The sequence below is a fragment of the Polypterus senegalus genome, chromosome 12 (genome assembly GCF_016835505.1).
Source record: "Polypterus senegalus isolate Bchr_013 chromosome 12, ASM1683550v1, whole genome shotgun sequence".
Lineage (NCBI taxonomy): Eukaryota > Metazoa > Chordata > Cladistia > Polypteriformes > Polypteridae > Polypterus > Polypterus senegalus.
Genome location: NC_053165.1, coordinates 68,457,890 through 68,484,110, shown reverse-complemented (window position 1 = coordinate 68,484,110; position 26,221 = coordinate 68,457,890). Strand labels below are relative to the sequence as shown.

The 26,221-nt window shown below is 39.9% G+C and overlaps 1 protein-coding gene across 1 annotated transcript in view; it reads right to left on the bottom strand.

Moving 5' to 3' along the window:
• slc15a4 (solute carrier family 15 member 4) overlaps window positions 1-26,221 on the bottom strand; it is an 84,292-nt gene that overhangs the window by 6,966 nt on the left and 51,105 nt on the right. The window contains exon 7 of the mRNA XM_039772085.1: window positions 6,819-6,977. Within this exon, the coding sequence (XP_039628019.1) occupies window positions 6,819-6,977 (159 nt within the window). The remainder of the gene's footprint in view (window positions 1-6,818; window positions 6,978-26,221) is intronic.

Genomic DNA, 26,221 nt, shown 5'->3' with positions numbered 1-26,221 from the left:
ACCCCATCGGTTGTGGGGCTACTCGGATTTGAACTCAGGACCCTGAGATCACAGTACCCATGGCCTAGCCACTTGAGCCATGGGAGCACTCTACTAGCTATGGTGGTTGCTCATACTTATGTTGGCTAAGAGTGACTCTTACAAAGAAGAAAGATCACTTAGTCTCTGACGGTTCCAACCCCATCGGTTGTGGGGCTACTCGGATTTGAACTCAGGACCCTGAGATCACAGTACCCATGGCTTAGCCCCTTGAGCCATGGGAGCGCTCTACTAGCTATGGTGGTTGCTCATACTTATGTTGGCTAAGAGTGACTCTTACAAAGAAGAAAGATCACTCCACCTCTGATTGTTCCAACCCCATCGGTTGTGGGGCTACTCGGATTTGAACTCAGGACCCTGAGATCACAGTACCCATGGCCTAGCCACTTGAGCCATGGGAGCACTCTACTAGCTATGGTGGTTGCTCATACTTATGTGGGCTAAGAGTGACTCTTACAAAGAAGAAAGATCACTTAGTCTCTGACGGTTCCAACCCCATCGGTTGTGGGGCTACTCGGATTTGAACTCAGGACCCTGAGATCACAGTACCCATGGCTTAGCCCCTTGAGCCATGGGAGCGCTCTACTAGCTATGGTGGTTGCTCATACTTATGTTGGCTAAGAGTGACTCTTACAAAGAAGAAAGATCACTCCACCTCTGATTGTTCCAACCCCATCGGTTGTGGGGCTACTCGGATTTGAACTCAGGACCCTGAGATCACAGTACCCATGGCCTAGCCACTTGAGCCATGGGAGCACTCTACTAGCTATGGTGGTTGCTCATACTTATGTGGGCTAAGAGTGACTCTTACAAAGAAGAAAGATCACTCCGCCTCTGATTGTTCCAACCCCATCGGTTGTGGGGCTACTCGGATATTAAAGTATAAAGCTCACTCCTTCCTAGAGTACTCCCACCCTAGCTCTCATTGCTGTTCCTACTTATGTTGGCCAAGAGTGACTCTTACAAAGAGTAAAGCTCACACCTGCCTGGAGTACTCCCAACGCCTCAGGGGAGGAACTCGTGGGATTTGAACTCGGGCCCCTGTAATCACCACACGGACATCTTAACCCACAGAGCCACAGGAGGGATCTTCTTTAGCTCCTGGCCACTCCTATTTATGTTGCCTAAGAGTGACTCTTACCACTAATAAGGCTCACCCATTCTCATAGTACACCCACCCAACCCTTGTTAAGGGCAGTAGTGAGACCCCCATCTTTCCTGGTACGAGTTGGATTTGAACTCAGGACCCTATGATAACTGTATGTCTATCCTAGCCCATAGAACCACAAGAGGGCTCATCAATCTCAGATGGCCCCTCATATTGATGTTGGCTAAATGTGACTCTTATCAATAATAAGGCTCATGGTACACCCACTTGAATTCTGTCACCAGAACCCTAATAGACCTGTCTTAACACATTAAGCCACAAGAGAGCTCAATCAAGGCTGGTGGGTGCTCATACTTATGACGGTAAAGAATGCCTCTTTCAAAACATAAAATGTCACCCATTAGAGAGGGACCCACTCAAGCCTCATTATGCCTGCAGCTACTCATCATTAATGATGCCCAAGAGAAACATTTACGAGAAAAAGCACACTGATTAGGTCAGTATACCGATGTAGCTCATCCTAGCTGGCAGCAGTGGGCTGTCATTTCAAGATCCTGGCTTGCCCGTTTACCTTAAACCCAAACCTGCCACAGTAAAACTCCAACTCGTTCCTGGGGCAAATTGGACATGTAACTAGTCAGGAAGCTCATCACAGCAGAAAGCTACTTTTCTATTCTGTAACCTAAAGAAATAAGATGTGAACTTATCTTAGCCAGATGAATCAAAGAACTCCATCAACCACAGAGTTCCATTCTTAACTCTAACTCTCTCTCTCTCTCTCTACTGTATAGTGCCTTTTGTAACTAGTCATCTCTCACGATTCTCCTTCCTACAATGTCGAAAGAAGCTGTCCTTTATCTGCCCTCAAAATCATCAACATGTGAACTGTAAATTCCAGACCACACTTAATGTAAAAATTTCACTGTATGTTGTAGACTTGGCAATAAACTGTGAACAACTTGAACTGGATGTTGCTGTCACTTTCACTGGGACTTACTTATTATTAACCCAGGCCTAAGAAAACCTAAAGATCGTTTACAGTAGGTGTTACACCGGGGTCCCCAACTCCAGTCCTAGAGGGCCACATCAGGTGCAGGTTTTCTTTCTAACCCTTTTGCTCCTAATTAACATCTTTTTAATTAATTGTAATAGACATGCTCTTCAAGACTTAGAGCCCTTATTTCTTCTTCCATTAGCTACCAAACAATTATAACCAAACATGAACAGCAAACTGTATCCATTATACTGTATCTGAAAATAAAGAAAGATTGAACATCTCAAGAATGTTGTGCTCAGGTTAATAAAAACATTTTAACAGCACTTTTAGAAAACAGAAAATACATTTCTGAAATCTCTGCTATTAGACAATGAGAACAGAAACTTCACACTTCATGAGGCAAATACACAGGTTTATAAAGGAAGCATGTTAGCTGGACAGCTGCTGCTTCTTTTGCCATTTGCACCTCATTATTAAATGACGGCTGGTTAAGAAAACAGGCAACAATTTAAAACCCAAATGTAACGTTTCAAATTAAAATAGACACAGCACAGTTCTAAATCTTTACCAAACATCCATCCATCCTCTTCCGCTTATCCGAGGTCGGGTCGCGGGGGAAGCAGCTTAAGCAGAGAGGCCCAGACTTCCCTCTCCCTGACAACTTCTTCCAGGTCTTCCGGGAGAATCCCAAGGCGTTCCCAGGACAGCTGGGAGACATAATCCCTCCAACGTGTTCTGGGTCTTCCCCGGTTGGACGTGCCCGGAACACCTCACCAGGGGGGCGTCCAGGAGGCATCCTGATCAGATGCCCGAGCCACCTCATCTGACTCCTCTCGATGCGAAGGAGCACCGGCTCTACTCTGAGCTCCTCCCGGATGACTGAGCTTCTCACCCTATCTTTAAGGGAAAGCCCAGACACCCTGTGGAGGAAACTCATTTCAGCTGCTTGTATTCGCGATCTTGTTCTTTCAGTCACTACCCATAGCTCATGACCATAGGTGAGGGTAGGAACGTAAATCGACTAGTAATTTGAGAGCTTTGGCTTACGGCTCAGCTCCTTTTTCACCACGACAGACCGATGCAGAGCCCGCATCACTGTGGATGCCGCACCGATTTGCCCGTTGATTTCACGCTCCATTCTTCCCTCACTTGTGAACAAGACCCCGAGATACTTGAACTCCTCCACTTGGGGCAGGATCTCACCCCCAACCCTGAGAGGGCACTTCACCTTTTTCTGGCTGAGGACCATGGTCTCAAATTTGGAGGTGCCGATTCCCATCCCAGCCGCTTCACACTCAGCTGCGAAACGTTCCAGAGAGAGCTGAAGATCACGGCCTGATGGAGCAAACAGGACAACATCATCATCTGCAAAAAGCAGTGACCCAATCCTGAGTCCACCAAACCAGACCCCTCAACGCCCTGGCTGTGCCTAGAAATTCTGGCCATAATCGGTGACAAAGGGCAGCCCATTTGTCACTGGGAACGGGTTTGACTTACTGTCGGCAATGCAGACCAAGGTCCGACACTGATAGTACAGGGACCGAAAAGCCCTTATCAAGGGGTCCGGTACCCCATAATCTCCGAGTACCCTCTACAGGATTCCCCGAGGGACACTGCCACACTCCTTTTCCAAGTGCACAAAACACATGTAGACTGGTTGGGCAAACTCTCATCCACCCTACAGGACCCTGCTAAGGATGAAGAAAATCAGGGAATCAAATCAAAAAAGCAATTCAATTAAAATTTTATTCAGTTAATTAGCAAGACAAACAGAGCACTCATTCAAAAAAGGGGTTAGAATATAAAGCTACAGCCACTGCGGTTCTCCAGGACCGGAGTTAAAGATCATTGTGCTATACCATACCAACCTGCCATTACAACCAAAGAACCACAGATAGGGTGAGTAGACATTTTATTCTGTGATAGGAAACGAAAACAAAAAAGGTGCTGTAGGCCTGTGACACAGCTGCATTCAGGAGAATTAGCTCTGTAAAAACAAACAACGTGCACAGCAGGGTGAGAAGCTGGATACCTGGTTGAATTTCAAATCGATTATCTCTGCTAAGTGCAGCAAACTCCAAGAACAGCAAGTGCTCAAATTGCTGCTGTGTTTGTAATTTCAATATTTAGGAACACCATACTGAGGACTTACTTTGATAGAGTCACAAACAAATGGCGCCAGTGAACCAAGGCTGAAAATGGCCTTTAAAAGTGAAAATGTCGACAATTACAAGCATTAGTCTAAAAGCCCGGTAAATGTCTGCTGCTTTTAATTAAAAAGATGTCATGAAGGGGGGAAAAAAAGGATGTACATTAAATGGATTATTTGCATTTTCAAAAAACTTTCAAAGTACTGCAAACTAATAATATTCATGTACACAATTTTTTTTTGCCCTGACCAAAAAAAAAAAATCCACAGGTCACTACTGTACACCATAAAGTCCATCGTAAGATGGATAGCTGATTGACAGTCACCTGAAGGCCATGGCACGTGCTGCTGCTGCTCAGGCAAATGAAATTTGTCCATCTGCTTTAAGATGTGGCCTTCCCATCTACTGTTTCACTTTCAACATGCAAAGCATGCTTGACTCGCCATGTTGAAGCAGTGGTGGGCAGCAGGACGTGTGAAGTTTGCGCTCTTTTGCAGTTACCTATCACCTACCAACAGCACTGCCAATACTCGCCAGTCACCCATACACTATGGCAGTAATGACAAGCTTCAGATAGCAACCTCTCTGACCCATTAACTCCAGAAATCTGCCACTTGTGTACCCTCCCGCCATTTGAAGTGATGAGCGCAAGCTCCAGAGAAAGCTAAAAAGTGTCCTGCCCTGCTAAAGAGGTGCCCCACCTAGTACAGTGGAACCTCGGGTCACAACTGTAATTCGTTCCAAAACTCTGGTCGTAACCCGAAGTAATTTCCCCCATAAGATTGTATGTAAATACAATTAATCCATTCCAGACCGTACAAACTATATATATATATATTTTTTTAAAAGATTTCTAAGCACAAAAATAGTTAATTATACCATAGAATGCACAGTGTAATAATAAACTAAATGTAAAAACATTGTTTTCTCAGTGTTATTCAAACATTGCAGGAGTTAAGGCTACAGCCTTACGATCCGCTCGCTGTAAACACTTTTATTTTTAATGAGTTTTAAGCACAGGGAAAAAAATTTTAAATCCTTAATTTACACAAAAACTAACCATAAACAACTAAGACGAGTAACCTTGCATGAGTCGAGTTCTGGCATGAAGGAAGTGAACAGGAAGCTGGGTGGAGAGGAGATTACACTTTTGAGGTAAAGTCCCTCACTGTGCGATGCACGTCTGACCGAGAACAATGTACTGTACACGTGCGGAAATCACCGGTATGTACGAACTGGAAGGGAAGCTGGCTTGTTTATATACAGAGTCTGTAGTCATGAACAGATGCAAAAGTTTAGTGAACTTTTTGGTCGTAACCCAATTTGCACTTGTTCCGGGAAGTTTGTGACCCGAGGTTCCACTGTATGCTAAGTTCACGTGTGCCATCATTACCCACAAAGGTACATGATTAAAGAAAAATGCTGTGTGATACACTGGTGAGCCCTTGACCATAATTAGGGAGGTCCTCCACAAGACCAACAGTCTACTGATGACAGCTCACTTAGAATATGAAGTTGCAGCCCAGTTAATGAAATACAGGCCACAAGGGAGGACCCACCACAACACAGACAAGGAGAGGACATATAGGGAGTACTGCTGATCCTTTAGTAAACACAAAGACAAATACCCAATGACAAATTGCCACTGAATGTGCAACTGACTCCATAACACCCAAGCCTAGTTCTGCGGTGTAGTCACGGCAAGGTGTAGGATCAGCCGGAACATTATGACGTGGCAGATCCGTGACAACACCTGGATCAGTCTCTATTTTGTTCAAGATTCCAGGCAGAACAAATTATATATCAGTGTGTGTTTAGTCTTCCATTTTGCATACTGCTTCTAATAATTTGAAAGAACTACTAGTTACACACCAAACCATCAAGGTTATCGTTTGCTGCTTTGAATGTCCCCAGCTCAAGTGTGCCAACCCCCCACACACACCTTTCCCCCGATCCTAATAGACTGGCAGTGTAAATTGGACCCAGCCAGAAATTCACTTCTTGTTCTTCACAACTGTGTACAGCCATGCCAACTCAAATGGCACATCTTCCTTGAGTGGGCTCTGCCAGTCAAACACTCCAGGGCAGAAAGCAGCTCAGTGTTTCTTACCAGTTGAAGTTTTAATGCGACTTCAAAACATTGGCATTGGTGTCACTTCAGACACAAAGACCAACACGTTCTCAAAGATGGACATTCGACCAAATGTTACTTCCTTCTACTTAATGTCCATTGCTATCATTTTACATGTCCAAAAGTGTTCTAGTGTGGCATTCCATTTGACACCAAATTTTATACACAAGTCACCAAACTCTTTATATGAATATCTTCTACTACATCCTTGTTTATGAACACTAAGAGTGAAGATATTATGGTCAGGATAACCACCACACTGTTACCAGAAGTAATGGATGACAGATAATCTTGTCAGATTTTAAAACATCACCGTCTCCTACCATCCAGTCAGTAATGTGTGGGGAAAAAAAACAAACAAAACCCTGTTGGTGTGTATTTCTGTCCACTTACCAAAATCCTTATGACAGGACATCCAGCCAATCTCTTTGATGGATACCAGGGCTAGCAATCCAGATCCAACAAAGGACCCAATCCCAGAGAAGAAGAAAAAAAGGCCCATGATGGCACTCTGCATGGACTTGGGGGCAGCAGAATATGCAAACTCGAGACCTGACAAAACAAATCACAAATGGGTTAAATCAATTCAAAAGGGGGTAGAAAGTGAAGCTCAGCTCTGCACACATCCACCATTTGCGTTGGTTGGACACAAACATGTTTTGAAAAGACAAAAGTATCTGAGGACCAACATGAGGAGACATCAGACCGTGTGCTGCTGGTTCGAGGACCCTTTATGCACATATTTTTGGTACATTATCTGTGAAAATGCCATTCCGGTGACAACCAAATTCATGTTTTTTCAGCACATTTCCTTCAACCACCTGAGAGCCATAAACCCCAAACTACTTTATTGCAACCACTTCCAGCATAGGCCTGTCAGCTTGATAAACTCAAAATAATTAAAGCATAAAAGCTGAATGTGAGGTGTAATAACACTTACAAAAACAAGTAGCACATGGAAAGCCATGTTCCAGGATAATGCTCCCTAAACTCGGTCTTGGGGACTCACTCTGGCTGCAGATTTGTGTTGTGACAAGATTCACAGTCAGCGATAATAATTTGTTCTCTTACTGTATTCAGAAAAGCACAGCAGTATGATTTTTACATTATAACACATTTAGAAATATTTCTATTCTTGCTATAGGTTTAAATGTTGAACTCCATTTTGTTGTTTTCTTTTTATTTTTTCCTTTATTCTGTGTAGTTTGCTCCCTTCATTGTATCCTAATAGCGACAATTAAAAACAAGCACAGCAGACGCCCAGGGGAACAACACTGAATAATAAAAGGCTGCGTCTGCTTCAGCGTCAGAACCACGATAATACGCTATACTGTCTGCTCAGAGTTAGACAAATGCAGCAAAAATGACACTTCACAATACAGATGGACAAAGAGCCAAAACCTACTGGGACAGCAAACCAAGTGCTTTACAACACAAAGCAGTGGAATATTCTTCAATGGCCAAGGCAATCAACTGACCTCAACCCAACTGGACATGCATGTCACTTTCTGAGGACAAAACTGATGGCACAAAGTCCAATGAACAAGCAACACCTGAAGACAGCAGCAGTGAAGACCTGGCAAAGCATCAGTTGGATGGAAACTCGGCACTTGGAGATGGCCATGGGTTCAGACATCAGGCAATCATTTACTGGAAAGGATTTTCAACCCAATACTGAAAAGGATCATTAGATTTAAGATTATGTTAGTTTGTTCAAGTACTTTTGAGCGCAGAAAACGGGGGGCCATGTATAAAAATGTCTCTCATTACTAAACGGCTCATACATTGTTTTTGTTAAAAGGCCATAAACTAAAAGTACAAGTCTACACTTCAATCACATCTTGATTGCTTCATTTCAAATCCACTGTGATGGCACACAGAGCCAAAACTATAAAAACTGTTATCACTGACTAAATATTTGTGGACCAAACTGTACAACGGACAGTCAAGCACTGATATGGTTTGTTCCAATTCATTTTGGGTACCAATGCTTGGACCATGGTCTTAGATCAGCCCATTCGCGAAAAGCAATTAAAGAAATTCCATTAATGCACACACGGACACGCACAACTTAGTATAAACGGCAATCTGGAGGATCTACAGATGCCTGAAAATATAACACAATAAAATGACATCCCGGTCAGTTGGACAAATCTCAAATGCGTTTTAAGGTGTCTGAAAGAAATTCAAGACATCACAAAACAACATACAACACCATTACCTTAATTTTCCTGGCTTTTCAAAGGCATCCAATAGATTTGAGCTTGCTTGCTTGAACAGCAGAGGAACTTGCAGTATTTTAACATATCATGAAATGCAATGTAGATATCGCAAAAGGTTATTGTTCCACGATATTTAAAAATTCATACAAGATGTCGTTTCTGATATCAAAGTATCTGAAACAAACTTAGAATGGGAACCCCCTTTTGCAATATTTTAAAAGATGCTTCAAGGCATCTCATAATAGGAATTCAAGATATCTGGGGGGGAAAAAAATGTAAACGTTCTTTCAAGATATCCAAATATCACTTAGAGATATATAAAAGACAATTTAAAATATGTCAGCCACGTTTCCCATTCATCTCAAAAGAGATGCCCATGTGTTTTTTTTGAAGATCCAAACTACACTTCAAGGCATCTCAAATTGACTTCCCCATTATTTTAAGAGGACTCGGACACATTTTGAAATATCTTAATGCAGTCCAGAGTTCACCTGGGGGGGAAAAAAAAAACAGGAAGTGATTCAGAGATATTTCAAATTCAATTTCAGGTAACTTCAAATTGCAATGAGGTCCGCTTGAGATATCTCAAACTGTATGTGCTGGAAGTTATTTTGAGATAGCTGAAAATGTACAGTGGTTATCTTAAACTAAAAGTGTAATTTATTTCTGGATACCTTGAATTGACTTTCAGGTATGTGAAAGGCCAAACAGCATTTTAAGATATCTGAAATTCATTTTGATATCTCTAAATGCTAATTTGGCTTGCCATATCACATGAGCACATGCTGAGGATGAGGGATGGCAAATTGTGCTGCCACCTTCACTAGACACATACAAGCTTGCAGTGAATGTCAAAATAAATAATTAGTGACAAAATGAAGACACATACTGAGAAATTCAAACAAGTGACAAGGCATTCATGTGTTTCTAATTAACTTGCTCAGGGTAAAAGACATGGAGAATACGTGTTGGAGGAGCCGTGTTTCAGGCCAGTGAACACAGACACTGCGGTCTCCTCAACACAAAGGAGATCTCATTTTGTCAGTTATTTAAGGTTCTCCGTATTATATGGAGATGCTGTGTCAGCTGTTTGGGCCAATCCTGGAATGAGCTTTGTAGTCACAGGTATGGCAAGGCTAATCTGCAAAAAGGCACATGAAGACTGAGTGACAGAAAGGAAGATGGCCCATTGAAGCTTCTCAATCCTATTGGTTATTATTAGAACCTCATCGACATCTGTGCAGCCATTCACTTAATGTCCTCAAAAAACCATAGGTGTTGCACAGGTACTTCATATTTCTTTTCTCTTCTTACAGAGTGAGACCAATGTTGGGTAAGGTCTTACTCCAAAGTGCAGACACACTGGTCCAGACAATAGCAGGTTCATCAAATTCCAAACCTGCAGGCTAACTAGATGTTCAGACCAATGATCAGTGTTCACCGATTTTAAAAGTAAAAAATCACCACTTCCCCATGGTCTCCCTTATCAGGTGGTATATCTGCACCCAGGGCTTGCCGTCACTGGGTCCATTTTTCCCCGCATGGATTTTACTTAGAAGAGCTACGTGTATTTTAGGATGCCTTCCCACCTCAGGAACCAATGTGTTCCTGCACGATGTAGGCCCTGGGCCACTTGTGTTTCCTGACCACTAACTTGTGTTGCATTCCTGCCGCACAACAGAAACTAAAACCTTTCTGCAAATCTTGTTGTGTTTCTTTAATTCTGGAAGACTTCCACAGTTACTTTTCCATTAGGTTTCCTGGTCACACCAATTACTTATTTTATGGTGCCACATTATTTTGCATATGGGTGGTGGCATGGTGCTCCTGACTGCCAAGGAATGCGGTTTCAGACGGTGCGGCATCTTACATTATCAGTGTGACTTTTTAAATAGCAGCACAATGATTCAAATCGTACACGCGGCTTGGATTAAAAAAACACAAGATACACACAACAACAACAAATGTGGTGTACATTTCTGGTTTCTGAAGTCGCCACTTTGCCTCCAACTTTGATCTCTAAGTAGCATTTTACCTTTGGTGCCAAAGCTTTCATCTTCTCTGTTTCCACTTGTTTCTGCTTGATCATATTTCATATCCTGATTCTCTTCCAGATAGTGTTTGCCTTAACACTGAAAATACTGAAGATGGACTGCCTGACAAACTCAATGACCTGCATACTTCTCCACAGGCAAGTCTGGAGGGCATGGGCCCGCAGGATAAACGCAATGCAGCATCCAATCATTAAGCCAATTGAATGTTTAAAAATCGCTGCACACTGTTGGTAGGGTTGGAGAATCTGCAACCAAGTTGTCTACAGCAGCGTTTCTCAACCTTTACGTATTTGCGACCCGAGTTTTCATAACAGTTTTAAACGTGCCCCCCTAACGTTTTTTTGAAAGGAGCCCACTAATACCAATTTGTTCTTTTTAAATTAATAATATATCATAGATGCATATTTTATTATGCCTACTTAACTTTTATCGACATTTATCTAACTATGTATTTATTTTTCTAGTATCAGAATGTAGTTTAAGTTAATTTGCTTTGTTTTCAATAGATGTAGTTTTCATATTTTTGATTGTTTTCTTTTTTTCACATCTTCGCACCCCCCCTAGGGAGACCTGCCCCATAGATTGAGAACCACTGGTCTACAGTGTTTGTCTGTTTACTTAGTATGCAGTGCTTATGTTCGTAATTGAGCGTTTTTTAAATCAAATGTCTCCCAAAATGATCCTAACACTGCACTACTGGTCTTTAACAGTATCAAAACTCAAACAATATTGTTAATTAGTCACTTATTGCAATTCACGTATGATGACAGCTCCATCATTTGAATGCCTTCTAAAAAAAATAATTAAATAAAAAATAAAACCTACAGCAAGTATTTCAAGACTTAAATTTGACAATGCCTCTACGCAATATCAGGACCCCCTCACCCTGAAAGCAAACACATTACGGGGATTCCCCACCCAATCAAAGATCTAACTAGTAATTCAAAGAAAAGAGCGATATTTTTGACCACCTTAAGTTATAAAATGTGATTGTATAAAGAAAAATGTATGCCTTAAGAATGGATTTAAAATGTGTATGTATCTTATACTGTAAGACCATGTTCTTTGCAATATTTTATGTATCTGAAGGTTAATATCAGCTCTACACATTTTAAAATAAATACCTAAAAGTGATGGGCTCCATCGTCCCTGTGATCCTGTGGGTGACAGAAAATGCAATGGAGGTTTTAAACAAACAATCTAATAGTCTGCATTTATTTACTAATGCATTTTACCCCTATCAGTTTACTTGACAGCTGTAGGTGATGGGCTATAAGAAATATTGGTGCTTTACACCCCTAATACCACTAAGGTTGAATGTTCTATACATCAGAACTTCAATCCTCTCATACACAGCTGTCAAGCACTGCCCCCCGTGCGCCATACACTGCACTACTATATTAATTTAACTCTCATGACAACAGTCAACATAAAGACTAGAAGGTGGTTGTCGAGGAAAGTCGACATCAAAAGGTAAGAGGACTAACCGTCGAGTAATGTTGCCTAGAATGCATCATGTACTTCTATCCAGTAGATGGTAGCAAAGTCTACAAGATGAACAGACTTGTGCAAACATTAGCCATTTGGGTTTCTTCCAGCATGGCATCAAATGCCTGCGGTCACTCGTTAAAATAGAATGCTCTACAGAAGACGTTTTGTGTGTTGTTGATTGGTCTCTGCATTGTTGGCTGTCAGAGGAGAGTGTCAATGAGACTGTTACGACAAAATAGCATTAACAGCACCGCTTTGACTGCGACTTACCAGAGCCATTCATGCAAGTAGTTGCTTAGCCTGGTATCAAATTCTTCAATCTTATCTTGCAAGCCAAATCAAAAACCAGCTACAAAAGAGAGAAGGATTCCGTGAAACCTTTCATGCTAAGGTTGCCATACTGTGCCCTCATCAATACGTACTTACGATCTTCATCTGCACCATTTATCACTGACACCCAAATGAACTCTATGGTGGATGTATGGTAGTGATGGTCATTCTCTACCGCAGTGTTTAGAATCTGTGTGAATATTCAACAAACAACTGCACACACGGTACTCCAAAACTGTGTTGTGTAAGAACTCTTTTCACTATTTAATCTGCCATAAATAAAAGATCAAATCTCTTTGCCTGAAGAGCTCTCCTGGCCTGCTGGCTGCCATTGATAATTTCATGGCATCTCAAACCTGCGATTTTTCAAATTAAGCCCTATATCCGCAGCTGTCAGTAAAGATTACGAGACTGCAGTTAAAAATGGATGCCTCTGGAGACTTCCCTTGAAGGGAAACATTATAAAAACTAATGCAACGCACGAATTCACTCAAAGGTACCAGTACTGGAACTAATGCAGCTCTTAGGAACAAAGGGCTGGTGGGGAAATCAAAGCACTCTCCAATAAGGACAGGCGAAAAACTCCAAGTTTGGATCTTTGGTCTGAAGTTCACTCTGTGCTGCCATTGCAAATAAAAGGTGGCATCTGTAGGACTTCTCTCAACAACCTACTATCACAAAGACACCCCATACCTTTCTACAAGTGAAAGAGCAAGGAACACCTTTGGCTATTTCAAACCACACAAATGTCAAAGTTGATTAATTTATTTCTCAAACGGATCATTCAGCAACAACCATCATTTCTCAGTTGTCTTATCACCTTGAAAAACCTCAAGAGATTTAAGAAAACTGATAGCTACAGCTTCTTGAATTGTCTCACACATGCTTTTATTTTTAAAATATCATTAAAACAGTTTTTCAGTGTACTACCCACAGCTTTTATTTACTCAGAGAGAAGATGCTGCCAGCTGCATCAGTTTAAATAAGCATTTAAATAAGTATTTTAAGAACAGACATTCATTACCTCAAATAGTTTGGCATTTGTCAATGTGCAATTGCATAGTGCAATAAAACTCAGCTCTTACATGAGCTTCATATGTCAATTTTCAGCTGCTGGATGAGTAGCGATGCAGATCACCACTCCCAGTCAATTTGAGGCAACAAGAGGGTCAGATAGGCAGCTTCTTTTTGACTTGTGCTCTCCCTATTTAACATCCTCTGGCATTTTGTTATTAAACTAAAAACTGTGCATTTTATATGGCAACCAAATTATGTTTATGGCCTCCGTAGCGCTTAACCCAACCCGTCAAAAAGTGGAGGGGAAAAAAAAGTACATAAATGGAGGAAGTAGACATGCCCCGTAGCACCCGCGTCTCAACGCGACCCCTAACCAGTGCCTTTTGTGTCGTGTCTGCATGAGTTGCAGTATTTAAACTTTTTTTTACTAAAGTAATTCTAGTTTTATTTTAAAAACTAGCAAAATACCCGTGCTTCGCAGCGGAGAATTATTTTGTACATTAGGCTAAAACAGTGTGATCATTTAACATTTTGTAATTAGATGTAATTAGAATTACTAACGGTCACGGAAGTCCAATGATCCCCAGTAAGAGCCACAAAGTCCGCTTTCTGTAATGCATCTATTTTTGCTTGCTTTTCAGTGTGCACAAAACCACACTTTTATCAAGGCTTCCGTCGGGTAGTCTTTTGAAATGAAATTTCCTCCGATCAGTCGTAGGAACGCGCTTTATTCCGACTCTAACATTTTTGTAGCTCTGATGTGTGCATCAGTGTAATCGATGTACCAGGAAATCATGCATTGACAAAAGTTCCCCTTGCTTGGAATTGAAAGTGTGAATAAATAAGTTATTTTTTTTTTTTAACGCGTTATGGAGTACATGCATCAAAGCTTCTTAGCTGTGCTTGTGCTAAGAAAAGGAAACATTTTAAAAATAACGTAACATGATTGTGAAAGTAATAGTTTTGTGACTGTTATGAGTGTTGCTGTCATCAAGGATTTGCTTATAATTTCTTTCAATCAGGTTCGTATTTGGGCAGCTTGCACAAAACCACACTTTTATCAAGGCTTCCGCCAGGTAGTCTTTTGAAATGAAATTTGCCTCCGATCTGTCTTAGGATTGCGCTTTGTATCCATTTTTCATAAAGCTTCAATTGGTGATCTGTCTTTCTGTGTTAACCGCATATTTTTTCATACGTCTCAAACCAAGGGGATGCGAGGGTAAAATGAATTGGAAGCGCGAGTACATACTCAGTGCACCCCCTCTCGGGAATCAAACCTCAGATTTGATTATCATTTTTTCTTTCAATCAGGTTCGTATTTGTAGAATGTGTTGTGTTCAAGTTCCATTCCGTGTTTGTCAATCATTGTAAAGATAACAGGTTTCAAACACCACCCTGACCATCTCATCTTCCTCTGCATAAGCGCAGTCCTTCACCCGTGAATATTTAGCGGCAGTGTTTCTATTGGATTGCCGCTGACGGACGGCCTTATATGGGCAGGCACTAAATTACGTGGGAGGCGTAACTCTGCCTCCCACGGGAATTGAGCAGAAGTCTATTATAGACTATGGACGAAAAAGTAGGTTCCAGTTATGACCATTACGTGTAGAATTTCAAAATGAAACCTGCCCAAATTTTGTAAGTAAGCTGTAAGGAATGAGCCTGCCAAATTTCAGCCTTCTACCTACACGGGAAGTTGGAGAATTAATGATGAGTCAGTGAGTGAGTGAGTGAGGGCTTTGCCTTTTATTAGTATAGACTAGCAGAATACCCGCGCTTCGCAGCGGAGAAGTAGTGTGTTAAAGTAGTTATGAAAAAGAAAAGCAAACATTTTAAAAATAACGTAAGATGATTGTTAATGTAATTGTTTTGTCATTGATATGAGTGTTGTTGTCATATCTATCTATCTATCTATCTATATAGCAAAATAGCTGCGATTGGCAGCGGAGAAGTAAAAAGAAAAGGAAACATTTTAATAATAACGTAACATGATTGACAATGTAATTGTTTTGTAATTGTCATGAGTGTTGCTGGTATATATACACATATATATATATACATATATACACATATATATATATACATATATATACACATATATATACACATATATATACACATACACATATATATACATATATATACACATACTGTATATATACACACACACACATATATACATACTGTATATACAACATATACATATCAACATATATACTGTATATACACATATATATATATCTACATATATATATTAGGGGTGGGACTCGATTAAAAAAATTAATCCAATTAATTAGAGGCTGTGTAAGAATTAATCTTGATTAATCGTATGTAATCGCACACGTAAATTTGCCCCAAATCGCAAATGTTTTTTTTTTATTTAAAACGGTTTTAGTGGGCAACAGAATCAAATAATAGACATGGACATGAATATTGTAAACTGAAGCGGTTTTAATTTCTGAAAAAAGCTTTTAAACTGCATTTGAATTCAAAACAGAAACAAAAATATCATCCCTGGTTAAAATTGGGCAGACTTAAAAATAAAGTGGTAGTTTAAGTACTTTAAGTACATTTTCAGAATAGTATTGTCTTTAAATAATAATAACCAAAATTTCAACATAAAGTGCAGTTTTTCTTCTTAAAAAAATAAGTCAGAAACATAAAAGGTAATTTGACCAGCTTACTCTTTAAACTCTGAGTAACATTAGCCAAAATTATTTTGTACATTAGGCTAAAACAGTGTGATCATTGAACATTTTGTAATTAGATGTATTTAGAATTACTAACGGTCACGGAAGTCCAATGATCCCCAGTAAGAGCCACAAAGTCCGCTTTCTGTAATGCATCTAATTTTGCTTGCTTTTCAGTGTGCACAAAACCATGCTTTTATCAAGGCTTCGCTCGGGTAGTCGAAATGATCAGTCGTAGGAAGCGCTTTATTCCGACTCTAACATTTTTGTAGCTGTGATGTGTGCATCAGTGTAATGGATGTACCAGGAAATCATGCATTGACAAAAGTTCCCGTTTGCTTGGAATTGAAAGTGTGATTAAATGCGTTATTTTTTAACGCGTTATGGAGTACATGCATCGAAGCTTCTCAACTGTGCTTGTGCTAAGAAAGGGAAAATTTTAAAAATAACGTAACATGATTCTGCGTTAACCTAATATTTTTCATACATCACAAACCAAGGAGATGGGAAGGTAAAATGAATCGGTAGCGCGTACATAGTCAGTACATCCCTCTCGGAATCGAACCTCGAATGTCGGCGTTAGAAGCGAAGACTCTACAATTGCTCCACCGCTTGTCTATGCTAAAGTATATATTGTAGATCGGGCTATAGATATACATTTATATATATACCCGTGTATCGCAGTGGAGAAGTAGAAGTTATGAAAAAGAAAAGGGAACATTTTAAAAATAACGTAACATGATTGTCAATATACAGTAATTGTTTTGTGAGTGTTATTGAATGTTGCTGTCATCAAGGATTTGATTATCATTATTTCTTTCAATCAGGCTCGTATTTGTACGATGTGTTCAAGTTACATTCCGTGTTTGTCAATCGTTGTAAAGATAAGAGGTTTCATTCATCGATTAGTTCCTTACTGCATCAATAAACAGCTCGTCTTCCTTTTTATCTGTGATGTGACAAACTGCATGCACGGGTGTTTTTTTTACGCTGTCTTCCTTTAGCGGGACATTGACTTTTTCCACCGTGTGCTTTGTTTCCACAGTAGCTGCATTTATGAATATGCTTATCAGACGCTTCATATTTTTTGCTGCCTTTTCAATTGTGTAATTCGGTTTTGTTCAGCTCTTTGGAACTGTTGCTTTTTATCTGTGCACTGCGTCAGTTCACGTGAGCCACTCGGTGTACTTGCATCGAAGGTTCCCAGCTGTGCTGGGGCCATCTCGTGCTATGTCCATAGCTTTATTTAATGTTACCTTAGTCCTGGCACTTAAAACTTTCTCTGGCAGTTTCGCTGAGTTTGTGTCAAACACCACCCTGACCATCTCATCTTCCTCTCCATAAGCACAGTCCTTCACCCGTGAATATTTACCCGTGGCAGTTTGCTATTGGATTGCCGCTGACGGATGGCCTTATATGGGCAGGCACTAAATTACAAACGCCAGCGGCAGCCTGTCTATGAACTTAATTTAAAGTGTAGGTTTACATCGTGCTTTGTTTCCGAAGTAGCAGAACTCGCTTCTTATTGTTTCGCTGCCTTCTCAATTATATAATGCATGTTTTCTTGAGCGCTTTTTTGAGGTCTTCCTGGTTTTCTATGTACTGCGTGATTACGTGGGAGGCGTGATGATGTCACACGAAACTCCGCCCCCACGGCGTTGAAGCTCATCTCCATTACAGTAAATGGAGAAAAACTGCTTCCAGTTATGACCATTACGCGTAGAATTTCGATATAAAACCTGTCCAACTTTTGTAAGGAAGCTGTAAGGAATCAACCTGCCAAATTTCAGCCTTCCACCCACACGGGAAGTTGGAGAATTAGTGATGAGTCAGTGAGTGAGTGAGTCAGTGAGTGAGTGAGGGCTTTGCCTTTTATTAGTATAGATTAAGTCTTTCAAAAAAGTTTTTTTTAAATACACTGACAAAACTGAGCACTTTCACATTAGGACATCACGACTGGGGTTAAATCCCAGAATATACAGAGGGTCCAAGTTTATTCACTCTCCCTATACCACTGTACTAGACCCGACTACCTACATTTCCCTTCTTCATCCTAAACATATGCAAGTTGTGCCAATTGGCCACTTCTGAAATGATGAGTAAGCATGATCTGCCAAGGACTCTGTCCAGTGTTGATCCCTCCTGGCACCTAATTCTGCTCAAACAGACTTTAACAGATTCCTTTTCTATTAGAATATTACAACAATCTAGATGAGAAAAGGCCAATTAGCCAAAAAAAAAAAAAACTCAACAATCGTATCCACTTAATTCTTCTAATATCATCAAAACTGAAATTTTAGTGATCAGCAATAATGGATACAATGAGGCTATTAGAAATAAACTGGATACATTAGGATTAAAAGTCAAGACGGAGGTAAAAAGCTTAGGGGTAATTGTTGACTGTAATCTGAATTTTAAATCGCATATTAATCAGATCACTAGGACAGCATTTTTTCACTTAAGAAACATAAGTTAGACCTCTTATATCACTGAAAGATGCTGAGAAATTAGTTCACGCGTTTGTTTTCAGTCGACTAGATTACTGTAACGCACTCCTCTCTGGACTACCCAAAAAAGATATAAATCGTTTGCAACTAGTGCAGAATGCAGCTGCTAGAATCCTAACTAGGAAAAGAAAATCAGAACACATCACACCAGTCTTAGCGTCACTACACTGGTTACCTGTGTCATTCAGAATTGACTTTAAAATTCTGCTTATGGTTTATAAAGCCTTAAATAATCTCACCCCATCTTATATATCGGAATGTCTGACACCTTATATTCCAAATCGTAACCTCAGATCCTCAAATGAGTGTCTCCTTAGAATTCCAAGAACAAAACTTAAAAGAAGTGGTGAGGCGGCCTTCTGCTGTTATGCACCTAAAATCTGGAATAGCCTGCCAATAGGAATTCGCCAGGCTGATACAGTAGAGCACTTTAAAACACTGCTGAAAACACATTACTTTAACATGGCCTTTTTATAACTTCATTTTAATCTTAATTTAACTTAATCCTGATACTCTGTATGTTCAATTCATCATAATAACTATTCATGGTGGCTCTAAAATCGGTACTGACCCCTACTCTCTTTTCTGTTTCTTTTTCCGGTTTCTTTGTGGTGGTGGCCTGCGCCACCTCCACCTACTCAAAGCTTTATGATGCTCCAACAATGATGGATGGATTAAAAAGCAGAAGTCTACAAGACCATCATCATCATCAAGTCCTTCCGTGAGAATCCTAAATCCAAAGAGGACTGTTTCATTTATGTTAGGTAGAATGCCCAGAGGGGACTGGGTGGTCTCATGGTCTGGAATCCCTACAGATTTTATTTTTTCTCCAGCCGTCTGGAGTTTTTGTTTTTTCTGTCCCCCCTGGCCATTGAACCTTACTCTTATCCGATGTTAATGTTGATTTATTTTGTTTTATAATTGTGTCTTTCATTTTTCTATTCTTTAATATGTAAAGCACTTTGAGCTACTGTTTGTATGAAAATGTGCTATATAAATAAATGTTGTTGTTGTTGTTGAAGTTGAGTTTTGAAAGTCCCTGAAGTTCTACTGTCTACCGCACTACTTGGTAGCTTACTCCATGTGTCTGTGGTCCTCTGGGTAAATAAAAAATTCCAATGTTTGTGTGAAATTTACACTTTCCGTAGATCCCAGAATACAAGCCGACTCGGTATATTAGCCGACCCCCTTCTCTACCTACTAAATTACATTATTTGCCGATGACTGGTATTTAAGCCGACCCCCTTCTCCAAGCAAAATTTTCTAAATTTCCTTAAAAGTGTCTCTTCAGGTATATTTATCATGTTTATCGGCGAGAATTTGAGACTGCCGGCATTTTTGATGGAAACCAGGAAGTGATTGCGGAGAAGTTTGGTAAAATGAAACCTTTGTGTTGAAACTATATCGGCGGGTGGATTTCCGGAGACTTGTTATAAATTTGATTAACTTAAATACGCAATACAGTGGACCCTTGATTTACGAACTTAATTCGTTCGCAAAGGCTAACCCATAATGCGTTCCAAACCTCCCACTGCAACACTTAACCTTTTCATAATAAAAAAGGGTTGTATAATGTGCATAATTTACCAAAACACCAATAATTTTTCGAATGTGCTAACAAAAAAGTTATAAAAAGTGCCTAGCCTACCAGAAGTAGGCTAGATTAAGCTAGAAGCATGGCGGCGCGCATGGTCGCAGCAGCTCATGGCTCTCCTTTTCAGTGCACTTTTTTTGTTGTTTTTGTACTTTTTTTATCCCTTGTTTGTGCACGATTGGTTCGGCGAACATCCGCTACACCTGTCAGAACCTTATAGACATCGGTGTCCAGAGCCAGACATCTGTTTCGAGTGTTTTTCATTACACGCACAACATCCCAGACAACATAGTGAGACCAGCGGGCTCTCCATGGATTGTTGTCAGGTCTAGGAGATGACACAGACGGAGGAGGGAAAGAAAGCAGAAGTGGGGCCGCAGATCCGGCGTTATGCTAAGGCTAAAAAAACAACCATATAAGCTCTATACAGAACTTTTGTTCTGCACTGAAGGAGCTGCTTTTAATCTCATTGTAGATGTGTATTGTGACAATAAAAGGCATTCTATTCTAGAAACAACAATTTCATACTGTACTCACCATTTAATTTGACATCTTTGGGCTGCAGGAAGGCAGGAGGAGGAGAAAAACGGAAGGTGGTTATTGTTTAGAAAGAGCCTCCTTATGCAAATCTTTTCTTTCTAAAACTGTCAAGATGGTGGATTTCGACATGCTGTACATATTAGCGAGATTGGTCACACGAACAGCACGCTCATATTTCCACACAATTTCCATCTTCATTTCGATTGTGATTGCTTTCTTTACCTTCTCTTCCTTCCTTAGCAATTGTGTCTTGCTTGCATGGTCTTAATGAATTATATATATAGGTAAATCACTGCAATGATCGAAATTACATCTACAAACACATGTATCTGGGCTCCGACCGGCGCTACTAAAGCTCTCTGTTTACAATCGCACAAGCGAATACACGTGACCACATCCGGGTCGTAACGCAAGATGTTGATCGTAAATCAAAACAAAAATTTTTATTTTAAACTTCCCGATAATTATAAATTTGATTAATAAAATCAACAACTAAAACACTTTTTTGAATAAATTCTTTATTTAATTTAAAGTACCGGCATGCAAAGTTACTTCTTCATCTGAAAGATGGCTCTGTGGTTTCGTCATTATTTACTTCCGTATTCATCGGCAAAACCGACATTGCGCTGGAAATCTTGAATCTGAAACGATACTCGTTGTACAAACCGACCCCCAAAATCCAAGCCAAAAATCCAGGACAAAATTCTCGGCTTATATAACGGGATCTACGGTAAGTTTCCAACTGTGTACGTGTGTATTTGATGAGCTCATTTTAAAGTCACCGTCTCGATCTCCTGGACTGATGTCACTCATAACTTTAAACAATTTAATCATGTCTCCTTTTAATCTTCCTTTTGCTTAAACTGTAAAGGCTCAGCTCTTTTAATCTTTCCTCATAATTCATCCCCTGTAGCTCTGGAATCAGCCTCATCGCTCTTCTCTGGATTTTTCCTAGTGCTACTATGTCCTTTTAGTAGGCTGGAGGTCAAAATTGTACACAATACTTGGTATGAATGTGTTATAAAGCTTCAGCATAACCTCCTTGGACTTGTACTCCACACATCAGGGTACTATACAATCTGACATTGTTAGTCTTCTTAGTGGCTTCTGAACACTGTCTGGCAGTTGATATTATCAAGTGCACTATGACTTAACACTAGAAACACCAGGGCCTACAAATAAACTCGTAAATCCAGCCCACCTTAAATCCGTTCGCACCTCCCCGTCAGCGTCTTTTTTCCTGTAAATGTGCTGATAAAGACAAGCAGCCTGCTATTCCATCCCCCCATAACCGCAGAACATTCACAAAGTTCTCCCAGCTCGTGCCTTGACTGATTATCTGCGAGTGAACTGCTAGAGTTTGAGTGGAAATAATAGATCGTTATTCGGAACACATGCATTTCTTGTGGGTTCCGTTTCTATAATAATCTGTGAAAACACATTGTTAAAACACAAACATTGTTCATATTTTAGTAGTCAATAACAAAATGTTGGCATATACTAATGTGTGAAGTAGTAAAATTCAAAAGTATCAAAAAAATAAATAAATAAAAAAGAGTAAATATCGCATTAGCACAAGGAAATTACCTGGAGAAATAACAGAACAGCAAAAAGATAAAATATATGGACATAGATGGTATGTCAGAAGCATGACATAGTGAAAGTGAAATCCACGAACACCACAGGCAAAATTTCCATGTATATAATAATCTGTTTGTGTTTGCGTCATTCAATGCTCAAAACTTTTTTTACACAATAATGGACCTTACACTATGAGAATCTGTGGTCCCCCAACAATTAAAGCTACGACAAGTTTAATTTTGAAGAAACCAAAAGTCAGTCAGGTGTACATTTATGATTACAGAGAAGCGATGTAACATTGAAATAAGAGTATGTAACAATTCCCATTAAAATAATCCCTTAAAATTGTATATCCAGTTAACCAAACCCGGGGGTGGGTGAGCGAAGTGAGCAGGGGGCAGAGCCCCTAGTACTTTCAGAAAGTCAAAATTTGTAATTTCATTACATCTTTATGTTGCTTCCTCATAGAATTCCAACAAGCTGGTAAAACACAACCTCCCTCTAATATACCTACGCTGACTGTTCAGTAAAACTCCTGTTCTTGCCATGTGCTGCTCAATCGTATTCTTAATTCTCTCCATTAATTTTCCCATGGTGCATGTTAAGCTTACTGGCCTATAGTTGCTTGGATCTGCTCAGTCACGCTTTTTATATAAAGGGATAATATCTGCCAATTTTTGGGCCTTCAGAACTTCCTGAGTGCACAGTGACTTCCTAAAAATAGGCGTCAAAGATTTGTATCTGTACTCGCTAACCTCCTTAAGAACTTGGGGGTAAATATGATTTGGTCCTGGTGATTTGTTTGATTCCAGCCTATTTAATCAATGCAGTACTTCTTCCTCTACAAATTTTTAAATCCCTCAGTACCTCCTTAGTAGTCTCGGTTACCTCTGGAAGTTTATCTGCTTCCTTGCTAGTGAAGACCTAAGAAAAATGTGACTTTAGTGCATCTGCCATTTCACCGTCTACTGTTTCTGATGCACTTCACCTTTTCCTGCCTGTTCATTTACTGCAAAATACTGAAAGAACCATTTTGGGTCATCTTTTGCCTTAACTGCTATCTTCCTCTCTAATGGATGAGCATTTATATTAATGGGTGCACAAATTATAGTACATGGGGGTTTCCAACTCAATTTCCTGGAGTGCTACAGAGTAAGAAGGTCTTAATTCCAGCTACTTTCTTAATTTGTAGCCAATTCCTGCTGCTAATGGAACATACAAGTTACTTTAAAATCATATAGTCCAGTAGTGCCAAGTGTCAGACAGCAAAATTATAAAACCTGAAGCCACTGTGGCCCTCCAGGTACCCCCTGCACGAGGGCATTTCTAACATTTTCTTTTTCTAAGAACATCCTAATATAGTTTTTGACGGAGCAGCTCATGAATTTTTCGAGGAAAAGCTAAGCAGTTTAGGTTCTGTGACAGAATTAAAATGAAGACAATACACTGTGTTCAGCCACTTAACAATGGCTACCAATTAAGCAGCTGGAATAAAAAACTGCCGCCATGGCAGCCCTCCTAGAAAGGATTTAGGCCCCCGATATTGCAGATTTTAAAAATTATCTAACACTTTGAAAAGATAGTCTTCTTTAATGTTTATTTTTGACCACTCATATAAAAAGATACACAAAAACTTTACCAGGGCTTTCTTGCGATATTAGTATTATAATTTTTCATTAAAATAAAATTACATCTTTATATTGCAAAAATATCTGATTTCTAAGTTCATAAATGAGATTTTCGTTTTCTGTCTAGTGTTGTTGAAGGGTGTTACTTTAAACACAGCATATTTTGGCCACAAATGGAGACCCTGATATAAACATTTCTTCAGCAGACACCAAGGTAGCTTATTACTTGACATTCTGTTAGAAAGCATATTTTTATTTGAATATTCCCCTTAATGTCTACAATGAAGAAGAAACAAAAATATCCATTTCATTACAATCAGACTATTAACGGTGAATTGACAAGATAGAGAGCAATACAAAGAACCCGAACTAACCAGAAGCCCTGGTGCCTCACAATTAGCGGTCCCTTGCCTGACATTAAAGGATTTCCCCATCAACCTGTAGCAAACCTCGACTTCTGGAAGGGTACAGAGGTTGCTAACAGAAATGCACAGCGATGAAACTGCTAGGCTTGTAAAGTGAGGGACAGATGAAATTTGGCCATCTAAAGACTTTATGCTTAGTACAACAAACGTTTGAGAAGCTGATCTTGTAGGAGTCTGGTTTAAGTGTCACCAGTCTTGACAACATGTCCACCTTCGCCCCACTCACATAAGCAGTTTCTCACAGCTCTGTCTCTGGGCCTCAGCTTTTCTGTTTGGCCACTTCATTCACAACTTTGAGTGTGGTTATCATTTTTAAAATAATAAACACTTAATTTCAATTTTAAAAGAAGGAGTACATCAAAGACCTGTCTTAAGATTTACTGGTGGATAGAGAACATCTTAAGACAGCAAAAAAAAAAAACAAAGCTCATGCCCACTGGTAACGAAAGATTGCAATTTGTTTTTTTGTTGTGTGATGATACAATCATAAGAAGTCTATTTAGAATGAATTTTTCCATCTTTCATCCCCACAACATTCCCCTCAATGTGTTCCTATCCTTTTCTGACAAACACAAACGTATCCATACTTTCATTACATTCAGTTACTCTCTTCTGGTAGGTGCATCTGCAAATTTATTAGATTATCTGCAGAGACTTAAATCTCTTCTGCCAAACTTCTCAGTAATGCTTAGTCCACGGTAAAATGGATAAAGGCAAAAACACATCCATCCATCTTTCCTTGTGGGCTTGAACAGTGCGTCATCCAAGAACAAATGCAAAGTAAATAATAATGGTAAAAGCACGAGAAAGCCAAAGAAAATCTAGAGAAATCCCCAATGATGTACAATTGCTTATAAAGGCTACAAACAAGTGCCAAGCGGTATCTTCCTGCATTGTTGTGCAGTTACCCACAGCCCACTGACCTTGCTTATCATATTCTGAAGATCATAACTAACCTATGTTTGATCCCCCCCGCGTGATGCGGCCTTCTGGTTACGGACGCATGTAATATTTTACCCTCTTTTGCAGTTCATCCTTGAGACCTGCTTCTTACGAATTAAAATGTTATGTGTAACTGAGTATACAGAAACACATTCAGGTTATAGAACTGGGAGATCTGTTGAGATGGCACAACATTTTGAATGGAGCCTTTGGAACCCCTTTTCCTAAAGAAACAAGTACAAATTTTAGCACTAGAAAACTTATGTGTTATTATTTAATCGGAACTCCAGAATAACCATGTGTACCAAGAAGTCAAGACACGCAACAAAAAGACTCCACATTCTGGGAGGCAGACAGGTTTGAATGATAACGCTTAAGTCAAAAAATCGAGTATAGAAAGTGGTGTACTGGAAAGTGGTTAAAAAAAAAACCCTTCCTTACTATGGATCAGACTCAACTGAAGAAACAAATGGTGCATCTTTATAATCTGTTTTTATAGACAAATGTGATCAAGAAAATTACAAAAGAGATCAACACTAGATTTTCAAACACACTAAAACCAATGGAACTTCACGGGGCCTACCTTAGATGGATGGGGAAGAAAGCAAGAAACAACCCTGGAAAGAACTCCAAGCCACAACTCACCTGTTGTGAAGCCTGATGGGAGAAGCAGGGGAGCCGCCAGGTAGAAAGAAGAAGGCATCGTGGAAAATTGATAAAGGAATATGTAAATGGAAATCACTCTGAGTGTACGAGCCCTCTCACCTTCCAGGAA